The sequence below is a fragment of the Neopelma chrysocephalum genome, unplaced genomic scaffold (assembly GCF_003984885.1).
Source record: "Neopelma chrysocephalum unplaced genomic scaffold, ASM398488v2 Primary Assembly neopelma1_96, whole genome shotgun sequence".
Lineage (NCBI taxonomy): Eukaryota > Metazoa > Chordata > Aves > Passeriformes > Pipridae > Neopelma > Neopelma chrysocephalum.
In genome coordinates this window covers 3,071,386-3,090,690 of record NW_020897759.1, presented here as the reverse complement: position 1 = coordinate 3,090,690, position 19,305 = coordinate 3,071,386, and the positions used below count along the sequence as shown (strand labels likewise).

General features: G+C 37.3%; 1 protein-coding gene across 3 annotated transcripts in view; it reads left to right on the top strand.

Moving 5' to 3' along the window:
• The window catches only part of BICC1 (BicC family RNA binding protein 1), a 102,258-nt gene that overhangs the window by 68,447 nt on the left and 14,506 nt on the right, over positions 1-19,305 (top strand). For all 3 annotated transcript variants that reach the window (XM_027694118.1, XM_027694117.1, XM_027694119.1), the window contains 11 exons: positions 6,133-6,212; positions 7,375-7,533; positions 8,457-8,510; positions 9,491-9,685; positions 10,507-10,758; positions 13,542-13,673; positions 14,819-15,005; positions 16,410-16,568; positions 16,960-17,156; positions 17,436-17,577; positions 18,287-18,443. In XM_027694118.1, the coding sequence (XP_027549919.1) occupies positions 6,133-6,212; positions 7,375-7,533; positions 8,457-8,510; positions 9,491-9,685; positions 10,507-10,758; positions 13,542-13,673; positions 14,819-15,005; positions 16,410-16,568; positions 16,960-17,156; positions 17,436-17,577; positions 18,287-18,443 (1,714 nt within the window). The remainder of the gene's footprint in view (positions 1-6,132; positions 6,213-7,374; positions 7,534-8,456; positions 8,511-9,490; positions 9,686-10,506; positions 10,759-13,541; positions 13,674-14,818; positions 15,006-16,409; positions 16,569-16,959; positions 17,157-17,435; positions 17,578-18,286; positions 18,444-19,305) is intronic.

Below are 19,305 nucleotides of genomic sequence, written 5' to 3'. Positions count from 1 at the left end.
ACTAAACTGTAAAAGGGCTAGAGGGGTTGTGTGTAAACTGCTTTCCCTGGAGCTGTGGCAGGAGCAGTGCAACAAGTATTTACTTTTTCTCAGCCTCCTTCTCATGTTCTGAGTTGAGCAGAAATTCTTCTAAAGATGGTTTGGAATTAGATGCCAGTAACTGAGGAAAGTTAAGAGTCAAAAAGTTCTGAGAAGACAAAGTCTTTCAAGTGTGTGTGCACATATAGGCAGCAGCTCTTCCCAGGGACATTTCATAATCAGTTGTTTGTCCACAATAAACAGATCCCCTAGAATGCCCAGAGCCTCAGGATATGTCTGCTCTGAAGACACTATTAATTGCTTGCAGCCTATGTTGAGTTTCATGATGCTTTGGGTTGGCTTTTGATTGTGCCCAATTTAGCCAGTTGAAATCTCGTTCAGACATGATGATGCTGAAGTCTAATTTCAACTAAAAAAAAAAAGACAATCCCAAATGAAAAAAAAAAAACAATCCCAAATGAAAAAAAAAAAAACAAAACCATGTTGTTGAGTGATATCTGAGGATACTCAGGAGCCTGCAGTAGGAAATGGTTCATTGTGTTCTGCCTTAATACATGAGTACCTTTTTTCTAGGTTTAGATCCTAGGAGATGAAATAAGTGCACTGAGGGGCATTGGAGAGAGGGTGAGAGTTCTTTTGAACTGATAAGCCAACAGCAACAAGTGCCCAAGTGATGAATTTACTTTATTATTCTATCAAGTTACTTTGCATGTACTTGTGAGCATTTGCTGAATGCTTTTAGCCTTAGTGTTTCTTCTCCGTGGCAATAGTTTGAGCCTGGATCAAGTCTGTCTTGGCTATTACCAATCCATCTAGTTGGGTCAGTGAACATCTACTTCTGCAACTTGTACTCACAATATTTCCTAATTTATTTAAAAGCTTTAAATAAATTGTTTCAATTCAATTACTCTTTTTCCCCCATATTAACAGAAAGCCTTACTTGACCTTGACCTTTTTGCTTAATTCACTTGTTTTATAGGCCTATGTTTCATCTTCTTGTTGTAGGGTGATTAATGTACTTGCCCTTTCAGATGAGAAACTACCATCTTCCGTGCCTTCACTCTACTTTCTCTTTATTTTAACTTCTCATATAGCTTCATGTGTTTTTGCTGGTAATTTTGGGGTAGATATTTTCCTAACTTGTCCCTTAAAAATGCTGGGTCTCTTTGTTTTTGTTTGAATGGCTCAAGTTCAGTAATACTCTTGGGCTATTCAGATCCTAATCAGCCACTTATTAAGAATGACTGTCATCTGCCTTGGTGATGCCCAGTTGTCTGGCTATTTTTAGAGTGGTGGTATTTGTGTTACTTAAGTAAAGGCTGTTCATCCTGTAAACAAGCTGGATGCATAGCTGTGGTCTGAAGAGCTCGCCCAGACATTAAATGTAACGTCTGAATTGCAGGAGGGCCCTACACAGTTAAATGGCTTAATTATTTGAAATCCTTCTCGCCTGGCAAAAGTTAGTGTAGATGCATTTGCACTGGCACAAACATGTTTTTTTGCTTGGAGGGGTTTTATTTTGTTTACTGGAGTTTTGCACACAATAGTAACAAGAGAGCTGGAGGCTTGCTGGTATAGCCTTGGACAAAGAGACTGAGGAGGGGAAACCCTGCCAAAGTTTGGAGTGAGGAATTTGAGGATAGGAGCAATAAAAGACCACTTGAAGGCAGGAGTCTGGCAAAGTGAAGGCTGTTGAGAAGAATTTACATCATTTTCTGTTGTGTAACTTTAGCTTTCTATTCTATGTAAATATTTCTCCATTCTGGAGAAGGGGGGGAATTTCTTGAAGTTAATGTTTTCTTTTCCTTTCTTAAGGAAAAATATATTGCCCTTTGAAATTGAGAAGATAAATTACTATACAATTTTTAAGACTTTGCAAGACACTAATAATGTTGTTTCTTATGAGCCAAAATCTCTTTCAGCGTCTGATACTACACTTGTATTTAAAGCATTAGAGCCCATAGTTCTGTGTTTATACAAGTATTTTGCAGAACTTTGGCATCTCATTTCTTTATTCCAGGTAGGCACTGATTTTTTGCTCTATATAAAGTATACTTACAGTTTATTCAGAAGCTTTAAAAAAAGGGTGTGGATTTTTTTTTCCTCCAGTATCAAACCCTGTGTTCCTCAGGGATGGAGAATGTCACCTGGATACAAGTGGCATTCTTGTGGCCCCAGTCACAGCAAGAGCCAGTTCTGTGGGAATTGGTTGACCTTGTTCAGTGGGTGTTTTCATCCCAGTTGGGGCTGTGTGCAGGTGCTGTGGCCACTTGGATCAGTGTAGATACTGACTGGAGGATGAGTTTATGCTTATCTGTACTGTCAGTACTAGACAAGCATCATACTTGTTATACTTTTACACCTGACAATCCTCTTCAGCCTCTGAGAGTGCCATTTATAACTTTCGGGACTTGGACAGTGTATTGCTGCTGTCACACCCTGTAGGTATTTCAAATACTAAATGCAGAGCTTTATCCAACAAATATTTTTGTCTTAGTACTAAGATGAGGTAGCATTTTTTTTCTAAATTAAATGCAACTTTATCCATGGAATCAAAAGTTGTATCTGGGAAATAGGTGGCAGGTAAATATTTTTTATGTTCAGACCTGCCTACTGTAAATACAATAGCAAACAGATGTCACTTGTCAAATGCACGCACCTCCAGTTTGTGGTGACAAGTAATAGTAAATTGTCTAGAACCCTTCTTAATCTATTTGGCTCCTTACTGCTGACAACAGCTTCAGAAAACATTTGGAAAGCTAAAGTCAACTGTTTTAACTGTTCCCTCATATTGATGCACAAAGACCTTACACGGTCATTTCATTCCTACTCAGAAATCCTGACAACAATCTCCAGATACTCTCTGGTTTTGGACTTTTCCCCAGAATAGTTCAGATGAAGTAGAAAGCTGAAATGGAAGGTGAATGCAGATTCCATAAGGGACTGGTTTTCTGTGAGACATTTGAGGTCAGATGCAGCATGATCTGCACTGGACTGCACTGCAAGAAGTTTGGGAGAACCGTTCCTTTTGCTTATCTCTTGGTAAATCTGCCTGTGCTATAGTGTTTACAAACGGAAACAAAGTCCTTTTATTTGAAAATAAAAAACTTGACCAGGCAAAAAAGAAAAAAAGGCAGCTTCTCTAGCTTATTTTTCTTAATGCTTAGTCAAAAGAAAGTGTTTAGGGTTGGGTTTATTAAAAGAGTTGCATAATGATAGGTGATTTGATTGGCATAGATTGACCTTTGTTGGAAGACACTCTTGAAAACTGGGTTCTTTGCTCTCGAGGCGGGGGGGGGGGGGGGGGGGGGGGGGGGAGGGTAGAATGGGAACCAGTGAACCTAAATGTCAGAAATCAGGCACAAATCCAGGAGGCTAAAACTGATGAACCATTAGAGTTTTCCACATTTTTCAGAGCAACTGCAAAGCAAACAAGCTAATTGATTCCATAGGTATATTAAGACATTTAGTTTCTTTAATACTCAGAAAATCAGGTTATATGATCTAATTGTCTCTCTGAATTTTTAATCAATTCCTGAAATTATCTGTTTGTTGATTTAGTGTTATTTGGGTACCTGTGGGTTTTCATGCAGATCATACATATTTTCAATGTACTTTCAACTCCTGCAAAGCCAGTTCAAAGGCTTGAAAAATCTTTTAGTTGCAAGTAACTCTTCTTGGGCAAAATCTGATGATGAAGTTGTATCTAAATTGTATTTCTGTGAAGGAAAGAATGAACAAGTCTCAAAGGAAGAATTTCTTTAACTTAAAACTGAGCTACTTCATATCCATTACCAACCACTGTGTCATTGAGAAGTCATGTAAGGAGAGGGTACTTAAGACCAATTTTGAAAGATCTGGTAGCATATTTTAGAATTGTCACTGGCATCAGTGGAAATTTTTTTTTTTTTTGCTTTGTGGGTGGTTCTTTGGTTTTGTTTTTAAAGTGAGTAATTGAGCTTTTTTTCGTCTGAAAGGAACAGAGAATAAGTGTAGAAATACAGGATTTTTTTCTGAAGTTGTCAGCATCAACAGAAAAGAGGTGTCCAACTGAGGTGGAAAATAAAAAAATAGATATTCTAAAATGTATTTTCACCCATGGCTAAACAAATAGTATTATGGAATGGTTGTAATGTTCTTTGGTACTAATAGGATGCCAGGCTTGATTTCAGATATTTTTCATATTTATAACCAAATGTGTATTAAAATATAATGGTTGCAAGTATGTGAAAAGCAGCTCCAAGGGGATGGTGGTCTGGTCTTCTCTTTTTCCTGGTTGCATCTAAAGAGCACTTGGAGCACACACAGTGTGCCAGGATCTGCTTCTGGGAATTTCGGACTGCGACATCCACTTCAAATATCATTCACAGCTTAAACACATTAGAACCACATGGCTTATTGTCAACTTAAAAAAAAAAAAAGAGAAAAGAAAATTTGCCTTTAGGACTATTTTGTTGGGTTTTTGTTTTACTTTGCTCCACTGTTTGAAAAGGCTGAAGCAGCAGATTTTTGAAGCTTCTGTAGGTTCTGTGTGCGTACCATGTTTTTGTGACTACAGTTTTTCCATTTTTAAAAATAAAATCTGTTTCTCAGAACTCAGAATGCTGCATTTTTCTTGACTTTCACGAAACTTGGCAGTGAATCCTGTGTTCCTTCAGTGTTTCTCCATCCCCAGCTGAATGTGCTCAGAACTTCCCAGTGGTGAAGACTAGAGGCTTTTTTTTTATTGTTGGAATGTAAAGAGTATCCAGGCAAAGCTTAAACAGTTTCAACTTTCAATTCAATAGAACAGGTTTACAATCTCGAGTTGTATTATTTGGCATTTCTTCAGTAGGGAAGTGATTTCAATTACTGAGATGATGGGAAGAGCAGATATGTTGTACTACAGCTATGTTTTCTCCTGCCATTGAGTATATATTTACTTTCATATTCCCTAAGATGCATGTATCTGCCTGTATAATGCATTAGATTAATTCATGAGTCAGAAGAGGGTTGAGAATTATTTTTTTTTCTGAGAGTAGTCCATTGGATCTCAGGAGAAAACCCCCTGTTAGACTGCAAAAGGACAGAGGACTCAAGAACAGGGGAAAGAGGCATCACCTGCAATTTTATGTCTTTTTTTCTAATAATTAGAAAGGTGGGTGGTAGTTGGGCATTTTTTTTGTTTGTGTTTTTTCGAACTGAACCTTCATTTAATGTTTTGACAGTAATTTTACGTTGTGGCACTTTATGCTTCTGGACACCAGATGGTGCTGCTAAACTGGCTAATGTGGAATTTTCACACTTTTTTGCGTAATTGATACTTGATTTAGTTCCAAAGTCAGGTCTGTACTTTGCAACCAGGTATATTCCAGGATGCAGAACTGTTCCTGATAACTCAGCCCAAAACCCAAACACTGTTTAAGGGCAGTGGTCTGAAAATCACCATGTAAACCAAGTGGGTTACAGAATCAATATTTTAGATCTCCCTGGGCAAAACCTGCCATCAGCTGGAGTTCCTCCTGGGAATATACCTTAGTAACAAATCTTAATTTATGTACTTGACACTTCAGAGATTTGATTTATTAAATTGTTATTTAAATTTGATTTGATAACTGCAATCAGAAAACTTCGGGTGGAGGCACCTTCTAGTGCCAGGTTAAAACTGCAAAGGATAGTTCTAGAGACTAATTAAACATAATGAAGTGATGCTGAGGGAGGGTTTGAGTTTGGTGGGGCTTTCCTTAGACATTGTCTGTGTTAAGCTTGAGAAAGGCTGCCAAAAAAGCTGTTGCTAGTTGTTTGAGAAGACACGATGGCTTAGCTATGTAGTTGCACTGCAGACAGTGTTTGTAATACTGTGATGTACATTTGGCATTTGATTTCTATTAATTTTCATTTGGTTATCATGATTAATAAATTCATCTGGTAGTCCTAATTGTGGGGCTGAGGGGATGGAACAAGACACTTGTTTTTTAGCTGAATCCCAAAGGTTGGTGGTGCAGTTTTATCACTGAACCATAAATAATGGGTTCACATATATTTAGGCAGGGAGAAAATTTTTTGATAGATTTTACTGTGTTTTTCTTAAAAGTTTTTTTATTTCTTTTATAGATCCCCATATCAAAGTTTCTGGAAAAAAGGAAAATGTTAAAGAAGCAAAAGAGAAAATCATGTCTGTCTTGGACACAAAAGTAAGAAAACTTATTTAGAATGACACCTTAACCCCTAATTTTGTGGTGACATTGATCTCTTTAACAGGCACATTGAAAAGAGAAGGTATTTATGGACAATTTGAAGCAAAGTCTCCAATATATGTCCTACAGATGTTGATATTGGTGTATACCCACATATTTAAACATTCTGCAAGAAACTACTTGCTTAGAGCAGCTTTTCCATATCTGAAGTATACAGAAATAATATTGCCAGCTATATGGCTAAAAGCATACATGGTTTGTTCACTGGATTGGGTTTTTTACTGTAAAATCTGAGATACAGCTTCACTGCAAACAGTAGGTTATGCAACCACTTCAGAGAACCTAGAATTTTGTTTCTGTTTGAAATTCAATTTTAGGTGCATTCATGCAGTTTTATTTCTAATGGTTACTGTATTCTTACACTCTGAAACATTAGGACCAGAATATCTAAACCATCTAGATCTTGGCCAGGGGTCTCTTTATGTTCATCAGATCTTATTTTCTTGCCGTAGCAAGTTTTTTGGGGCAGTGCATATGGCTCCTGTGTAGTTGTATGGCGACTTTCTGAGCCTCTGAACGTATTGCCAAAAGGAACAGTCCAGTGACAAGCACCATTTTTTGAACAACTATCAATATTATTATGGACTTTTAATAATATAGCTTTTAAGAACAGCTGTAGGCAGTGTTTGTGTATTTCAAAAATTGATGTACCAGAAAAATTTTTTTGTTAAAGGAGGAAAAAACACTTGCTTTGTCCCATGGCTTTGATTTGCAAAGTCATCATGTGATCCTGTCAGATCAGACAGGGGTGTGTGACTGCAACTGAAAGGACACAAAATTAAGAGAAATTAGAATGGGACTGCAAAAGGACATTTAAGTCACAGTTGGTAAACACTTGGGTGCATTTTAAAATCCTTGGACATTTTTTGAAGATGCATTTTTTGGGTATTTATTTCCATGTTATTTCCTCACTGGGAAGAAAATGTGGCAAGTTTAGCATCTGACTATGATCCATATTAAAAACGTCCCTGAGTAGAAGCTAAGGCATGGCAAAAGTACTTTGGAAATACAATTTTGAATCTCATTCTCAAAGTTACATTGCTCTTAAAAACTCAGGTTCTGCTGTGAACAGGTCTAATCGTGGGTGCTTGATTTCCAGAGCAATCGGGTAACCTTGAAGATGGATGTTTCACATACAGAACATTCTCATGTGATAGGTAAAGGTGGCAATAATATTAAAAAGGTGATGGAGGAAACAGGATGCCATATCCATTTTCCAGACTCAAATAGGAACAACCAAGCAGAGAAAAGCAACCAAGTAAGTCTTGTTTAATACTGAGCTCATTTATATTGTAATTCCTGAGAGTATAAAACATTTCTAAACTTCTTTTGTCAATTTGGGTTTTTTGGGGATGGTGAGTTTCTGTTCAGGGAAATAGATTTTTGGTATTTACGCTCTGTGGAGAGCATGGGGCTTCCTAAGTGAGCAAATCTTTGAAAACAGATTGAAACAATTTGTGATGACTCATGAATCACTTTAATTTTTTTAGGCTGAAATTACTTTGTGCTTACAGAAGTCAACAACTTGGTGTGAATGGTAGAGAAGCAGTATGAAAAGATCTGTAATTTTTTTTTCTCATTCAACACCTGACTTATTGTGCTTTTTGCTTATGGTGTAACTTGGTTGAAGACTAAACTTTGTGGCTTGCTAGCAAAAGTGAATGTCCTATTGTAAGAGTTCAACTTCATTAGAATAAGTCATTGAACGTGAATTGTACATCATTTCTAGTGCAAATATTGCTGAAATGTTTACTTCCAAGTCCCTCATCACTGTACTTAAAATTCCCTCTTGTGCATCCTGAGCAAAATACAGTAATTTCGAAACATTCAAGAAAACCTACTGTTGATGAAAATTAGCACTGAGCACATGTATACAGTAGTAATTCCATTACTTGACCCAAACCACTGTATTGTTTGATGTATCCATTTTTTTTCCTAGTTGCTTAAACCTATGGTAACCTAAGATGCTATAACATGTATAGATTTTTTTAAAAAACCCGGTTATAGTTTTCAGCTAGTGTTTAGAGAACACTTGGGGTGTCACCAGGTGTGAAATAAGTGATTTTTTTTTATTTTATTTTTAGATTTCTTTTTGTAAGGGGAATACTGATACCTGAATAACTTTTTTAATGCCTCAGTTGAAAATGTGATGCAATGTTTTCTCTCTTCTTGCTCTTCCAGGTGTCTATTGCCGGACAGCCAGCTGGAGTGGAGTCTGCAAGAGTTAGAATTCGGGTAATAGTCTATTTTAGGATAGTGTTCCCTTGAAAAACCCCTGAAAGGAGAAAAAAAGTATAGATTTGAGGACCCTAGGGTTGTCTGGCTCTGTCTTATGACAGCAGAAACATAGGAACAAATGTGAGTATCCATGTGAGTAATATGCAAAGGGTATTAAGTGATTCACCTTTTGGCTAGATTTTTTAACTAGCCTAAGGTGGGTCTTGAACACAAAGTCTACAGGATAAACAAGATGTAAATTATTCCACACTGTGTTGAAAATTACATGTTAACTTACCCACCACAGATGGCCTGTAGAAGCTTGGGCATCTGATGTGAAACTGCTGCTTAGGAAAAGCAATTGCTGCCTCTTAAATTTTAACCGTTTTCATGTATAATTTTTGTAAATAATTTGGTGGAATTCAGTGCCATTCTCCACTCATGGCAATTTTCTATCCTTTCCTTCTAGTTTTGTGTATTTTGGCATGGATAATTATAAATTGAATAAATTATGAACAGTCCCTCACAGTTGTTTAGTGAGATTTGTCTCTTACGCAACCTTGCTCTTGAAAGTCATGAAAGAAGCTGATGTTTCCTTAGCTTTGTAGCTGACTTCAGAGTTCCAGTTAATCCATGAGAGAAAGGAGACTTCTCTAGCAAGTTTTACAAATATTGACCTGTTTGTAGATCTGCATGGATAAGTAAGGGAATCTGCTTGGCTTTCTTGTTACATAATTGCAAATGCTTCCGCTATTTTGAATTAAAAAACCCAAACAAACAAAAACCAACAAAGGCTATGCAAGAAAACCCCACTCTAGTGTCCCTGGAAAAATTGGGCCATTTTGCAACTGAAGATATATTTTTATCAATGAACTCTGGGCAGAGGATATATTATGGCAGTTTAATCATCATTGACCAACACATGATTGAGGAATAAAGTTGTAGTTTTAGTGAGTATGATTTTGGTTTTCAATATTTGCTCTTCGATGTTGTTGTAGGAGCTGCTTCCATTGGTACTCATGTTTGAATTACCTATTGCTGGAATTCTTCAACCCATCCCAGATCCTAATTCTCCGACAATTCAGCATATATGTCAGACATATAATATTTCAGTTTCCTTTAAACAACGCTCTCGAATGTATGGTGCTACAGTCATTGTCAGAGGGTCACAAAATAACACTAGTGCTGTGAAGGTAATGTGTCTTCTTAATTCATAATGTAGATACCTAAGAAGTGTATTGGTTTAAAAATGCATAGAAAATAGTTTTAAGTTTAGGATTTAGCACTGTTTGTGATAAGCTTTTAATCTGGTTTTCACCTCTTGCACGCTGCTCAGGTTTCCAGCAGTTCTGGAATATGTACTTACCCATCTTTTAATTTAAAGAAACCCTAAACAAAAACCAGAGAACACACCTCCCATCTTAAATTCTTCATGCTTAGCTCTTCTCAACATACACTCAAATATATAACCTTCAAAGTTGCCCAAACAGTCAATAAAACTGGTCATGCGAAACCAGCACTGGGAGATGTGAATTTGACAGACAAGGAAAGGAACTGCCATAAGCCTGTTTATCTTAATAAAATAGAGTGTTCTTGTGAAGAACTGGCAGTATGAGAGATTGATGTGGTCCCAGATGCGTGTCTCTCAAGCCAGTAGGAACATCTTAGGCCAAAACTGAAAGACAAATTTTGCAAGTAATCTTACCCAAATAAATCTCTGTAGACTTTCTTATTGCCATGTGTGGCCACAGAAGGTCTGTTGGGACCAAACCATGCGACATTGTCTTACTGCCTTTTTCAGAAGCAATGAAATGCTGCATTTGGTCATCAAATGGGAGTTAGTGGGTAGAGTTTAGTCCATTTATTACCCTTAACAAATCAATCGGTTTGGTTTTAAACCAAACAGTATTTTCTTTACCTTGCCTGTGGAGCATGTGACAAGCAAGGAAGCACTCTGAAATATATGCCTGTGAGCACTGTTTCACCAGTTTCCTTCATTTCCTCCCCACCCAAGGAAGGAACAGCCATGCTCTTGGAACACCTGGCTGGGAGCCTGGCCTCTGCAATCCCTGTGAGCACACAGCTGGACATCGCAGCACAGCATCATCTCTTTATGATGGGTCGGAATGGCAGCAACATCAAACATATCATGCAGAGGACTGGTGCTCAGATCCACTTCCCTGACCCCAGTAACCCACAGAAGAAATCCACTGTCTACCTCCAGGGCACAATTGAGGCTGTCTGTCTTGCCAGGCAATATCTCATGGTAAATACTTTTCAGCGAGACTTGAAAAAAAAGCTGCCAGATTATAGAAAATATGCTCATTTGGCATGTGTTCATGGCTCAAGTTGTAAGTTAGCCTTAGAGAGGGAGGATTGCTACTCACGCTGCAAAAAGCTGATTCAGTTGAGTGCTCTATTTTTGTCAGTGTTTGCAGTTATCTAAAATATTTGTAATCTCTGGTAACATGATTTGAAAAATGACCTTGGTAATATAAATGCACCATAAGCAATTTAAATTTATGATAACAATATGCTTCTGAGTAGAGGCAGATTTTTGAAGTGTTCTGTTAGTGTTGGATGATGGGTTGTGTTTTGTTTTGCCAACCTGCCTTTTCTGTGTTTGTCAGGTAAGTAGGTTTCTTTTGAGAGGAAATGTCAGGAATTTCTTAGTTCCCCCATAGGCAAGTTTTCACTGCAATTGGGAAACCATAGGAAATAATTATTCTGCAGTCTAACATTTTTTTATAGTATCATAGCCACAGTTCTCTGAGGCCTTTTATAAAAATAGCTCTGGTGATGAATATTATTTGTAGAGATTTTTGTTATATTGGTCTTTAAACTTCACAGGAGCCTTTAGGCATTGTTTTAGTGCTAATTTATGTACACCTTTTTTATATATGTGAATATTTATGGACAAAACATGGGAGGACTGGACTCAAATCCAATGCAAAGCTGGTAAGAGATTAAACCATGATACCTTTTAATTCCAGGTGTCCCCATGGGTCTTACAGTGCACTGTGCCTTGTTCTATGTTAGAAAATAAAAATATGTTGCCTTTCTGTTTATACAGTTATATTCAGATTATTGTGTTCTAGAATATTATTGTCTGTAAATGCCAGGAGATAGCCTTATTCTATGTGTTTCTTTGGTGAGGTTTAAGTAGTGCTTTTCTGATGGTTCACAAAGTAGAAGGAAATGCAACGAAACTATCACGTGAATATCAAAGTACACCTTTTCTCTAGAAACTTGGAATTATGTGAGGGCTTTTTTTTTTTAATACTGAACTTTGATTTCATTCCGAACGCATCAGTACAACTTAATATCCCTCATCGCATCCACTGCATCACCCACCGCCCTTTAAGAACTGTACAGACCAGGAGAATTGGTCTCTCTTTGAACTCACAAACCTCACATGTCCTGAAACTGTTTCCAGTTTTGTAGATAAAACAAGTCTTGTTTAAAATGTTCTTGTTCTCTTTCTTCCTCTCACCCCAAAGACTTTGGTTTCAGCTGTATTTTGATTGTCATAAAAAAAATATTGACACTTGCTTTTTGTTAGTTTTTTGTATAATAATGAGGACTGTACCTTATTTAAATACAGACAACATTGACAACTTAGGTTTTTTTAATCCAGTTCCTGTCAAAGAACATTTGTTTCTTTTCTTCCCATCATCTTCATGTAGATGCTCTAAACATACAATAATCGAGTGGTAGGGGGAAAAAAGAGCCTTTTAATATGCTTATAAAACCTGACTTTTCAACTTGTAAGTTTTGGGGGTGGTATTTTTCTTGCTAGCCTTGAGTTGCATTTTCATTCAGCAGGCTTTTGGCGAGATCTTTTGGTGTTATTTTCTGCAACTTTTTTTACAATAACATTTTGAAAATCCAAGTATGAAACGCTCCTAGCAGTTCTGTTACCATTAAATCCTTGATTATTGACTTTAGTGTTTTTAGATAGACTATATCCATAATTATTCTTTTCAGATAAGTTCATGTTGTGGAGTTAAGCTGTGCTTGTCAGTCTTCCTGTGGTCAAAATATTTAGGACGCCTTGCTTTAATTTTTCTGAAGTTAAAATTGCTTTAACTGAGGTTTTGGTAGCACTGTGCAGCTATAGGTGGTACTGTCAAGAAATGCTATTTAATATTAAATTATATTGAACAAGTGATCTGCAGACTAAATACAGCAATTTGCTGCTTTTTATTCTGAAGCCAAAGCAGGAAACTGATTAATTAAAACCATTTCCTTGACTGTATCTTACTGTGGATTTTTCCCTGACACATGTGATACTGTTTATTGTGAACCTAAATTCACCAGAAGTAGGATTTGCTTTTTACTGACTTTTTACCCTCTATTTTTGTTATTTTATGAGAAGTGGCAATCTGATAATTTCTAGATATCCTGTGACAATTCAGTTTTTCATTGTTTCATTGGTCTGGACCTTTTTTAAGGGGTCTTTTCTTTTAACTCCATAAGGTTTCAGTAATGCAAGTGTGTTACAGATGTCATCCACATCACTGGAAAATACTTATCCAGCTGATCTGGGACAGGGGAAGAGAAAGGTAAAAGTTAAGATTTAGGCAATGGTGATTTACAGAGAAGCTTTTTAGAATTGTGTTTTCTTATCTCGAACATAGTTTAACATGAGACATTTCGGTGTGAGGCCTCCTATCAATTCCTGACAAGACTTTTTTCTAATTTAATAAGTAGTAGTGGTTTCTGTATTTGAATTCCCTGGACACCTCTAAGTCTGTATAAATAACTAATCAGGGTGCATATGTGCTGATTGGAATGCCAAATATTTTACAAATCATTTCATCCTTAAACTAACAAATTGTTCAGACTCCCAGAGCAGAAAAATACACCTGTGTTCTTGCATACAAGGAAACGACTCTCCTTAAAATTTCATACTTGCTTTTTTTCCCTGAACAACTGGTATCATGATGTGTAAGTGTTACAATACCTATATTTCAGTGTATTGCTAAGATTTTCATGGGAAAAGGGTCAGTTATAAGTGTTGGGAATTTTTTGTGCCTTTCTTTTCAGGGTTGCCTTCCTCTTGTGCTCATGTTTGATATGAAGGAAGAAATTGAAGTAGAACCCCAGTTTATAACACAGCTAATGGAGCAGTTAGATGTCTTCATCAGCATTAAGCCTAAACCAAAGCAACCAAGCAAGGTTTGTGCGAAGCTAATATATCCCTTTTAGGCTGTCGTGACAACTTTATAGAGCTGATGAGTTGACATGTGTGCTCTTCCTCTCTAACTTAATGGATCATAAACTTGTAAAAGGCATATATATTTTGTGCTTGAAATACCAGTTTAAATGATCCAGCAGCTCTACTTTATGGTAATTTGACTTTCATTAAATGTTTGATAATACAGAAGTTAGCTTTTGCATGGAATATACTGATAAAGGAAATGAATTATGAGGAGACAAATTGTATCTGACTAGAACTTCTCTTGACTGTTTTTTAAAGAAATTCGTCTAAAATTGCAGCTCCCCCACACCCCACACAGTCACAGTGTTCTTTAGCAATCAGAACTAAGCAAAAATAAAAAAATATTGTGACTAGAAGAAAAGTTGCTGTTACATGCAAGATATTGGAAAGAGTCACAAAAAGCAGAAATACAAAATACTTCTAAAAGAGAGGTGTTTATTGTAAAATATTCAGGTGTGTATGGGTAAAGGACTCTGCAGTTGTCTGTGTGGTTGTATATAATGCCATAGGAGGCAAAACCTTGAAATATTAAGTGATCATTCCATTATGTCAGTAGGTAAGCTGCCCTGTGTAGGGATATATAAAATCAATACAAAGAAACACCCTGTAGAGAATGTGCAAGAAACAATGTTTTATTGCAATATAATTTTCCAAGTATTTATTACTTTATTCTCAGACAGCTAAGAATTGAATAGTTGAATTTAATATGAACAACTTTTCTTGTCCACTTCAAGGTATAGACCTCAGGCAAAAGAGAAGATAAGATTTTAATTATTGATTCACTTATCTAGATCTTGGGGCACTTAACATTTGGTGTGCTAAATAGCACCAAGGTACAATAATAATTAATTTTCTTAGACAGGGAGGTCTTCCATCATTCTCATTGCAAGTGCACATGAAATCCCTAAACTCACTGTCAAGGCCAGTGGATTTGACTAGGTGGTAATGGATGTTAGCTCATGCTGTCTCACAGGGCTGTTATTGATGGCCATGGAGAAGTATTAAGAAGAGTTATCTGTGTTGCAGATCCATGTTATGAAGTCGCATTACTCACTTATTTTCCTTTTCTGTTGTTTTTCGTTGTTGTTTTCCTCCCCTACAGTCTGTGATTGTAAAAAGCGTTGAACGAAATGCCTTAAATATGTACGAGGCACGGAAATGTCTCTTGGGACTTGAAAGCAGTGGAGTCACCATAGCATCAAGTCCCTCTACTGTCTCGTGCCCTGTTGGTCTGTCTTGTCCTGGTTTGGATATTTTGTCCTCAGCAGGACTTGGACTCACTGGGCTCGGTATGCATTTTTTATATTTATATTTTTATGAGATATATATTTGTTTGAAACTTAATTCATTCGTACTAGAAAAAGGGGCCGGATGCGTGTTTTGCATAAGAAGTTGTGTTAAGGCATTAGAGAATTCCAACAGCATCTGGCCTTTCAAGGGATTGTTGTTATAAAACTTCCTTCAAGGCTTTCGGAATCAGGTGTGTGACCCATCCCTGCAGGAAAAAAAATCTCTGGAAGCACTCAAACCACTCAGCTGAAAGTGAAAGGGAGGGAAATACAGGTGAGGCAGGATGTGGCTTTTACAATGTCTTTGGCAACGTGATGTCTCAAGCTGCCCTGAATTTGTGTAGGTGCTTAAGCCTGTCAGCAGTACATGGAATTTAACACAGCTAACAGCACCCTTCAGTTCTGGCTGTATTTCACTGTAATTGAGGGATACACGAGCTTCCAGTTCAGACCTTGCTTATCAGTATGTAATTCAGGACAAAAATGCGTAAGCTTCCCGTCTTAATGTAATTTTATAGAAGCAGATCATAGTCCAGGCTGGAATTACTGTTTTATTTTCAAGCTTTGTATCAGAAAGCCAAGCAGTCCCAGAAGAGTTTTGTGACAAACCTTGACACTGGTTCATGAAACTGAGTCCTCCTGTCACCACCATGCTCCCTTGTGACCTGCCACCCAGGAGTGCTGTGTGGTTCCATGTCACAGGCTGCCTTGGGGTCACACAGGGGCAAGTGTTTGTGCCATTTGACAGTGGGTTTTAATGCTGCTTTTGTGACTGTTCCTGTCATGCCTGCACTTTTGGGGGGTTGGGGTTTTTACCTTTTTAGTGTATAGTGCTGAATTTATTAATCTTCTTACATGAAGAGCTGGTTTGGGGGAATGCTTTGGCAGTAAGCAATGCATTTGGGGAGTGGTTTGCAGTCAGCATTGAAGATGCAAAAAGGAATTGAATAGTCCTTAGTGTAGAAGTAATGATTCATTCATAGGAGCTTCTGAGGAAAGGGTTATTGTCTGAAATAAAAGTAAGGTGGTGTAGTACAGTTGCTTTCTTGTCTCTGTGTGATGCTGCTTTGAAACAAACCATCAGAAGCAATAGGGAGGATACAAAGGGATGGTGGGGCTGAGAAGCAGCTGGTGCAGACTGTTATGACAATAGTTAGGGTCCAATAAAAGGACATAAAAGATGCTCCAATTCTTCTTGGATATATGATTCTGAGTTCAAGAACAGACATTCTTAGTGTGCTCTGTGCACCAAATGAACAGCAGGGTTAATGTTAAAATTTGTTTGTGAAACACGTGCTCGTGCAATGTAGTGGGGGTTTGTTTGTTTGTTTTCAATTGGAACTTCTGTAAAAAATCATTTTCTGCAGGTCTTACCTAAATATTCATTTGCATAATTTTTTCCAGGCCTTTTAGGTCCAACAGCCCTGTCAGTCAACACCTCAACTGCTCCAAACTCTCTTTTGAATGCCCTTAACAGCTCTGTGAGCCCCTTGCAGAGTCCAAGTTCAGGCACTCCTAGTCCCACGTTATGGGCAACATCTCTTGCTAACACAAACACCACAGGTTGGTGCAAGTTTAATGTGAATTACATGATCTGTGCAACACCGAGTCATTAGAGTGGCAGTTGATGAGTCCAGAATAATTCATTCTTTGGAACCTTAATTCCTTCATTTATCTTAACACGGATGGATGAATAAATAAGCAAAATTAAAGTTATAACTTAATATAAACTTATGGCGTGAAGTCCCACGCGATGTTTTCATCTGTTTTATGAAAAACAACTAAGTTAACCTATGCGGTAATGGCTAGATAAAGCATTATTTTTTGGCATGTAATTCTAATGGAAACCTTCTAGTAATGTATCACAGCTACATAAAGATTTGTATAAAGTAGTATAATGGCTGAGAAAATTAAATGAGAAACTTAATCAGAACATAACCAAATTTTATTCCAGGTTTTTCTGCTATTCCACACCTAATGATACCATCTACTGCCCAAGCAACCTTAACTAGTATTCTGTTGTCTGGAGTGCCTAATTATAGTCAGAACACTCCATCTCCACCACCAGGCTTGACTCCTGTCGAAGTCCATGTTAATGGCATGCAATCAGAGAGTAAAAAAGGCTCACCTTCTTTAAATGGTCATGTAAAGGTAGGTGATGTCTGGAGAACCAGATCTCTTTGTAATAGACTTCTGCTAAGGAAAGCTGAAAGAGAAAACTATCTGTGTTAGTAGTTCTTAAAGCTTTTAAGTCTATAAATATAACAGCAGCATTTTCAAATATGACTGAAAAGACTGAAAAATAGAACATTCAGATGTATTGTTCTCCTGTACCGAGGATGGGTTTGTTTTTCTCCTGCAAGAGGGGAATTGCTTCAGTATTTCCTTGAGCATACAAGTCACTTTAGGGATTTTTGACAATCATTTCAGGCCTCAAATATCAAGTATGCTGCACTGTCTGCCACCTCGCTGGGGGAAAATGTGCTGAGCGCAAACCACAGTGATCCGGTGAGACAAACAAGTACTCATGGGGCCTCAGAACCAGGAGCTGCCAAGTCAAATAGTGAAGAAGGTAAGATTTTGATGTTGCATTCCTTTGTCTGGCAATGTTTGCACAGTCTATGTGCAGTTCGTGAAACAAGAGCATGAAGATATTCCCTGTGCATTGGTTTTGCAGCCACGTTACAGGAAAACAATCCTGGATCTCCCACATTCGTTTTCAAAGAAAATAAATAGAAGTAGTGAAATGCACTGTTGATACACCTTAAATAACCTAATGCAGTTGTAACATTTCACACATTCCCTAAGAACAGAGGGAAATAACCCATGAGGATTTTGGTATTTTTTGCAGCAGCTTTACTGCCTTGCTTAAAACAATCTCCTGGTTTAAAATGATGTTTTATTTTTGCTTTTTAACAGAGGGAAATAATTAATGCCTTTGAGAAAGTTATTGCAGAAAATTGTGTAGAACACACAGATTTGTTCAGAATGCTTAGTCACTTCTGATTGTCAGTCTTCACATTTAATACTAATTAATTTTAATTAAAATAAGTATCTTAAAAAAGAGAATGCTTAGTGTGTCTACTATGTATGTGAATGATAACACTTTTTCTGTGCATTTGAACTTACATACCTGACTTCTTAACCTTAACCAAGAAGACCAGAACAGTTCTGTGAGGAGGAAGAGCAGATTTTGTCCCATAGTTGTCATTCCTTCAGTAAGTTCACTAGAGCATAAAAGGGTGGTTGTTGTTAAACTATTCTTTTTATTGGTCTTGTAGGTTGCAATGATGCTTTTGTAGAAGTGGGCATGCCAAGAAGTCCTTCCCATTCAGCAAATACCAGTGATCTGAAGCAGATGATGAGCTCTTCCAAGCAGGCCTGTGCCAAGAGGCAAACGGTTGAGTTACTGCAAGGCACCAAAAACTCTCACTTACAGTAAGTTGAGTGTATAAATACAGATTAATGGGACTTTCGCAATACAAAATTACTTAATATGTTTTTGTACATGGAAGGAGTGGTTCGCTCATCAGATACTCAAAGAACTAATTTAATTTGGCCTTGATTTTTGATCACATTAGATGTTATTATAGCCCCCAGTTTGTCTGATAACTGCAAACTTTTTGTACATCGTAAGTATTTTTTGTTAAAAGAAATATATGTCTTCTTACACAAAAGGATAGGGATTTTTGTCAGAGGAACTTTCATTACCTGTTTCTGAAGGATATATTTTTGCACTTTCCTTTTTTATTGATTGCTTTGAGAATAGCTCCTAACTGACAGCTTTTTCCTTTTGTGTGTACCTGAGGCTGTTTGCTTCTTAGAAAAGCAATATTCAGGGCATAAGAGCATGTTCTCAAACACTCGTCTCAGTGTTTGGTTGGCTTGGGTTTTTTTAATGAGACAGCAGTGGGAAAGGCTCTTTTGAGTCATAATATGTCTTTGCAACGAAGGTTTTGTTCTTAATGCTATGTTTTTGTCTGATGTATTTGTGTTTTCACTATTTCTTTTGGAAACTGTTTATTGCCACTCTTTTGAGACACACATTTTCTTTTGCTTCATTTATTTACACTGTTAAAGCTATGATAGGTATTTCATTAACTCTGCTCTCTTAGTTTAGAAATCCAAGAATTCCTGCTAACCAGATTCACTTGTTTGTGTGTCAGTCAGTTGTTTGTATGCCTTGTTCTTTTTGTTGAGGACACAGTGCTCACAGTGTCCTTAGGGCATATTTTCAGGGTAGTGATTCACAACTTCTACAGCATGATCACTTTGCTTTGAAGTAAGACATCACTGTTCT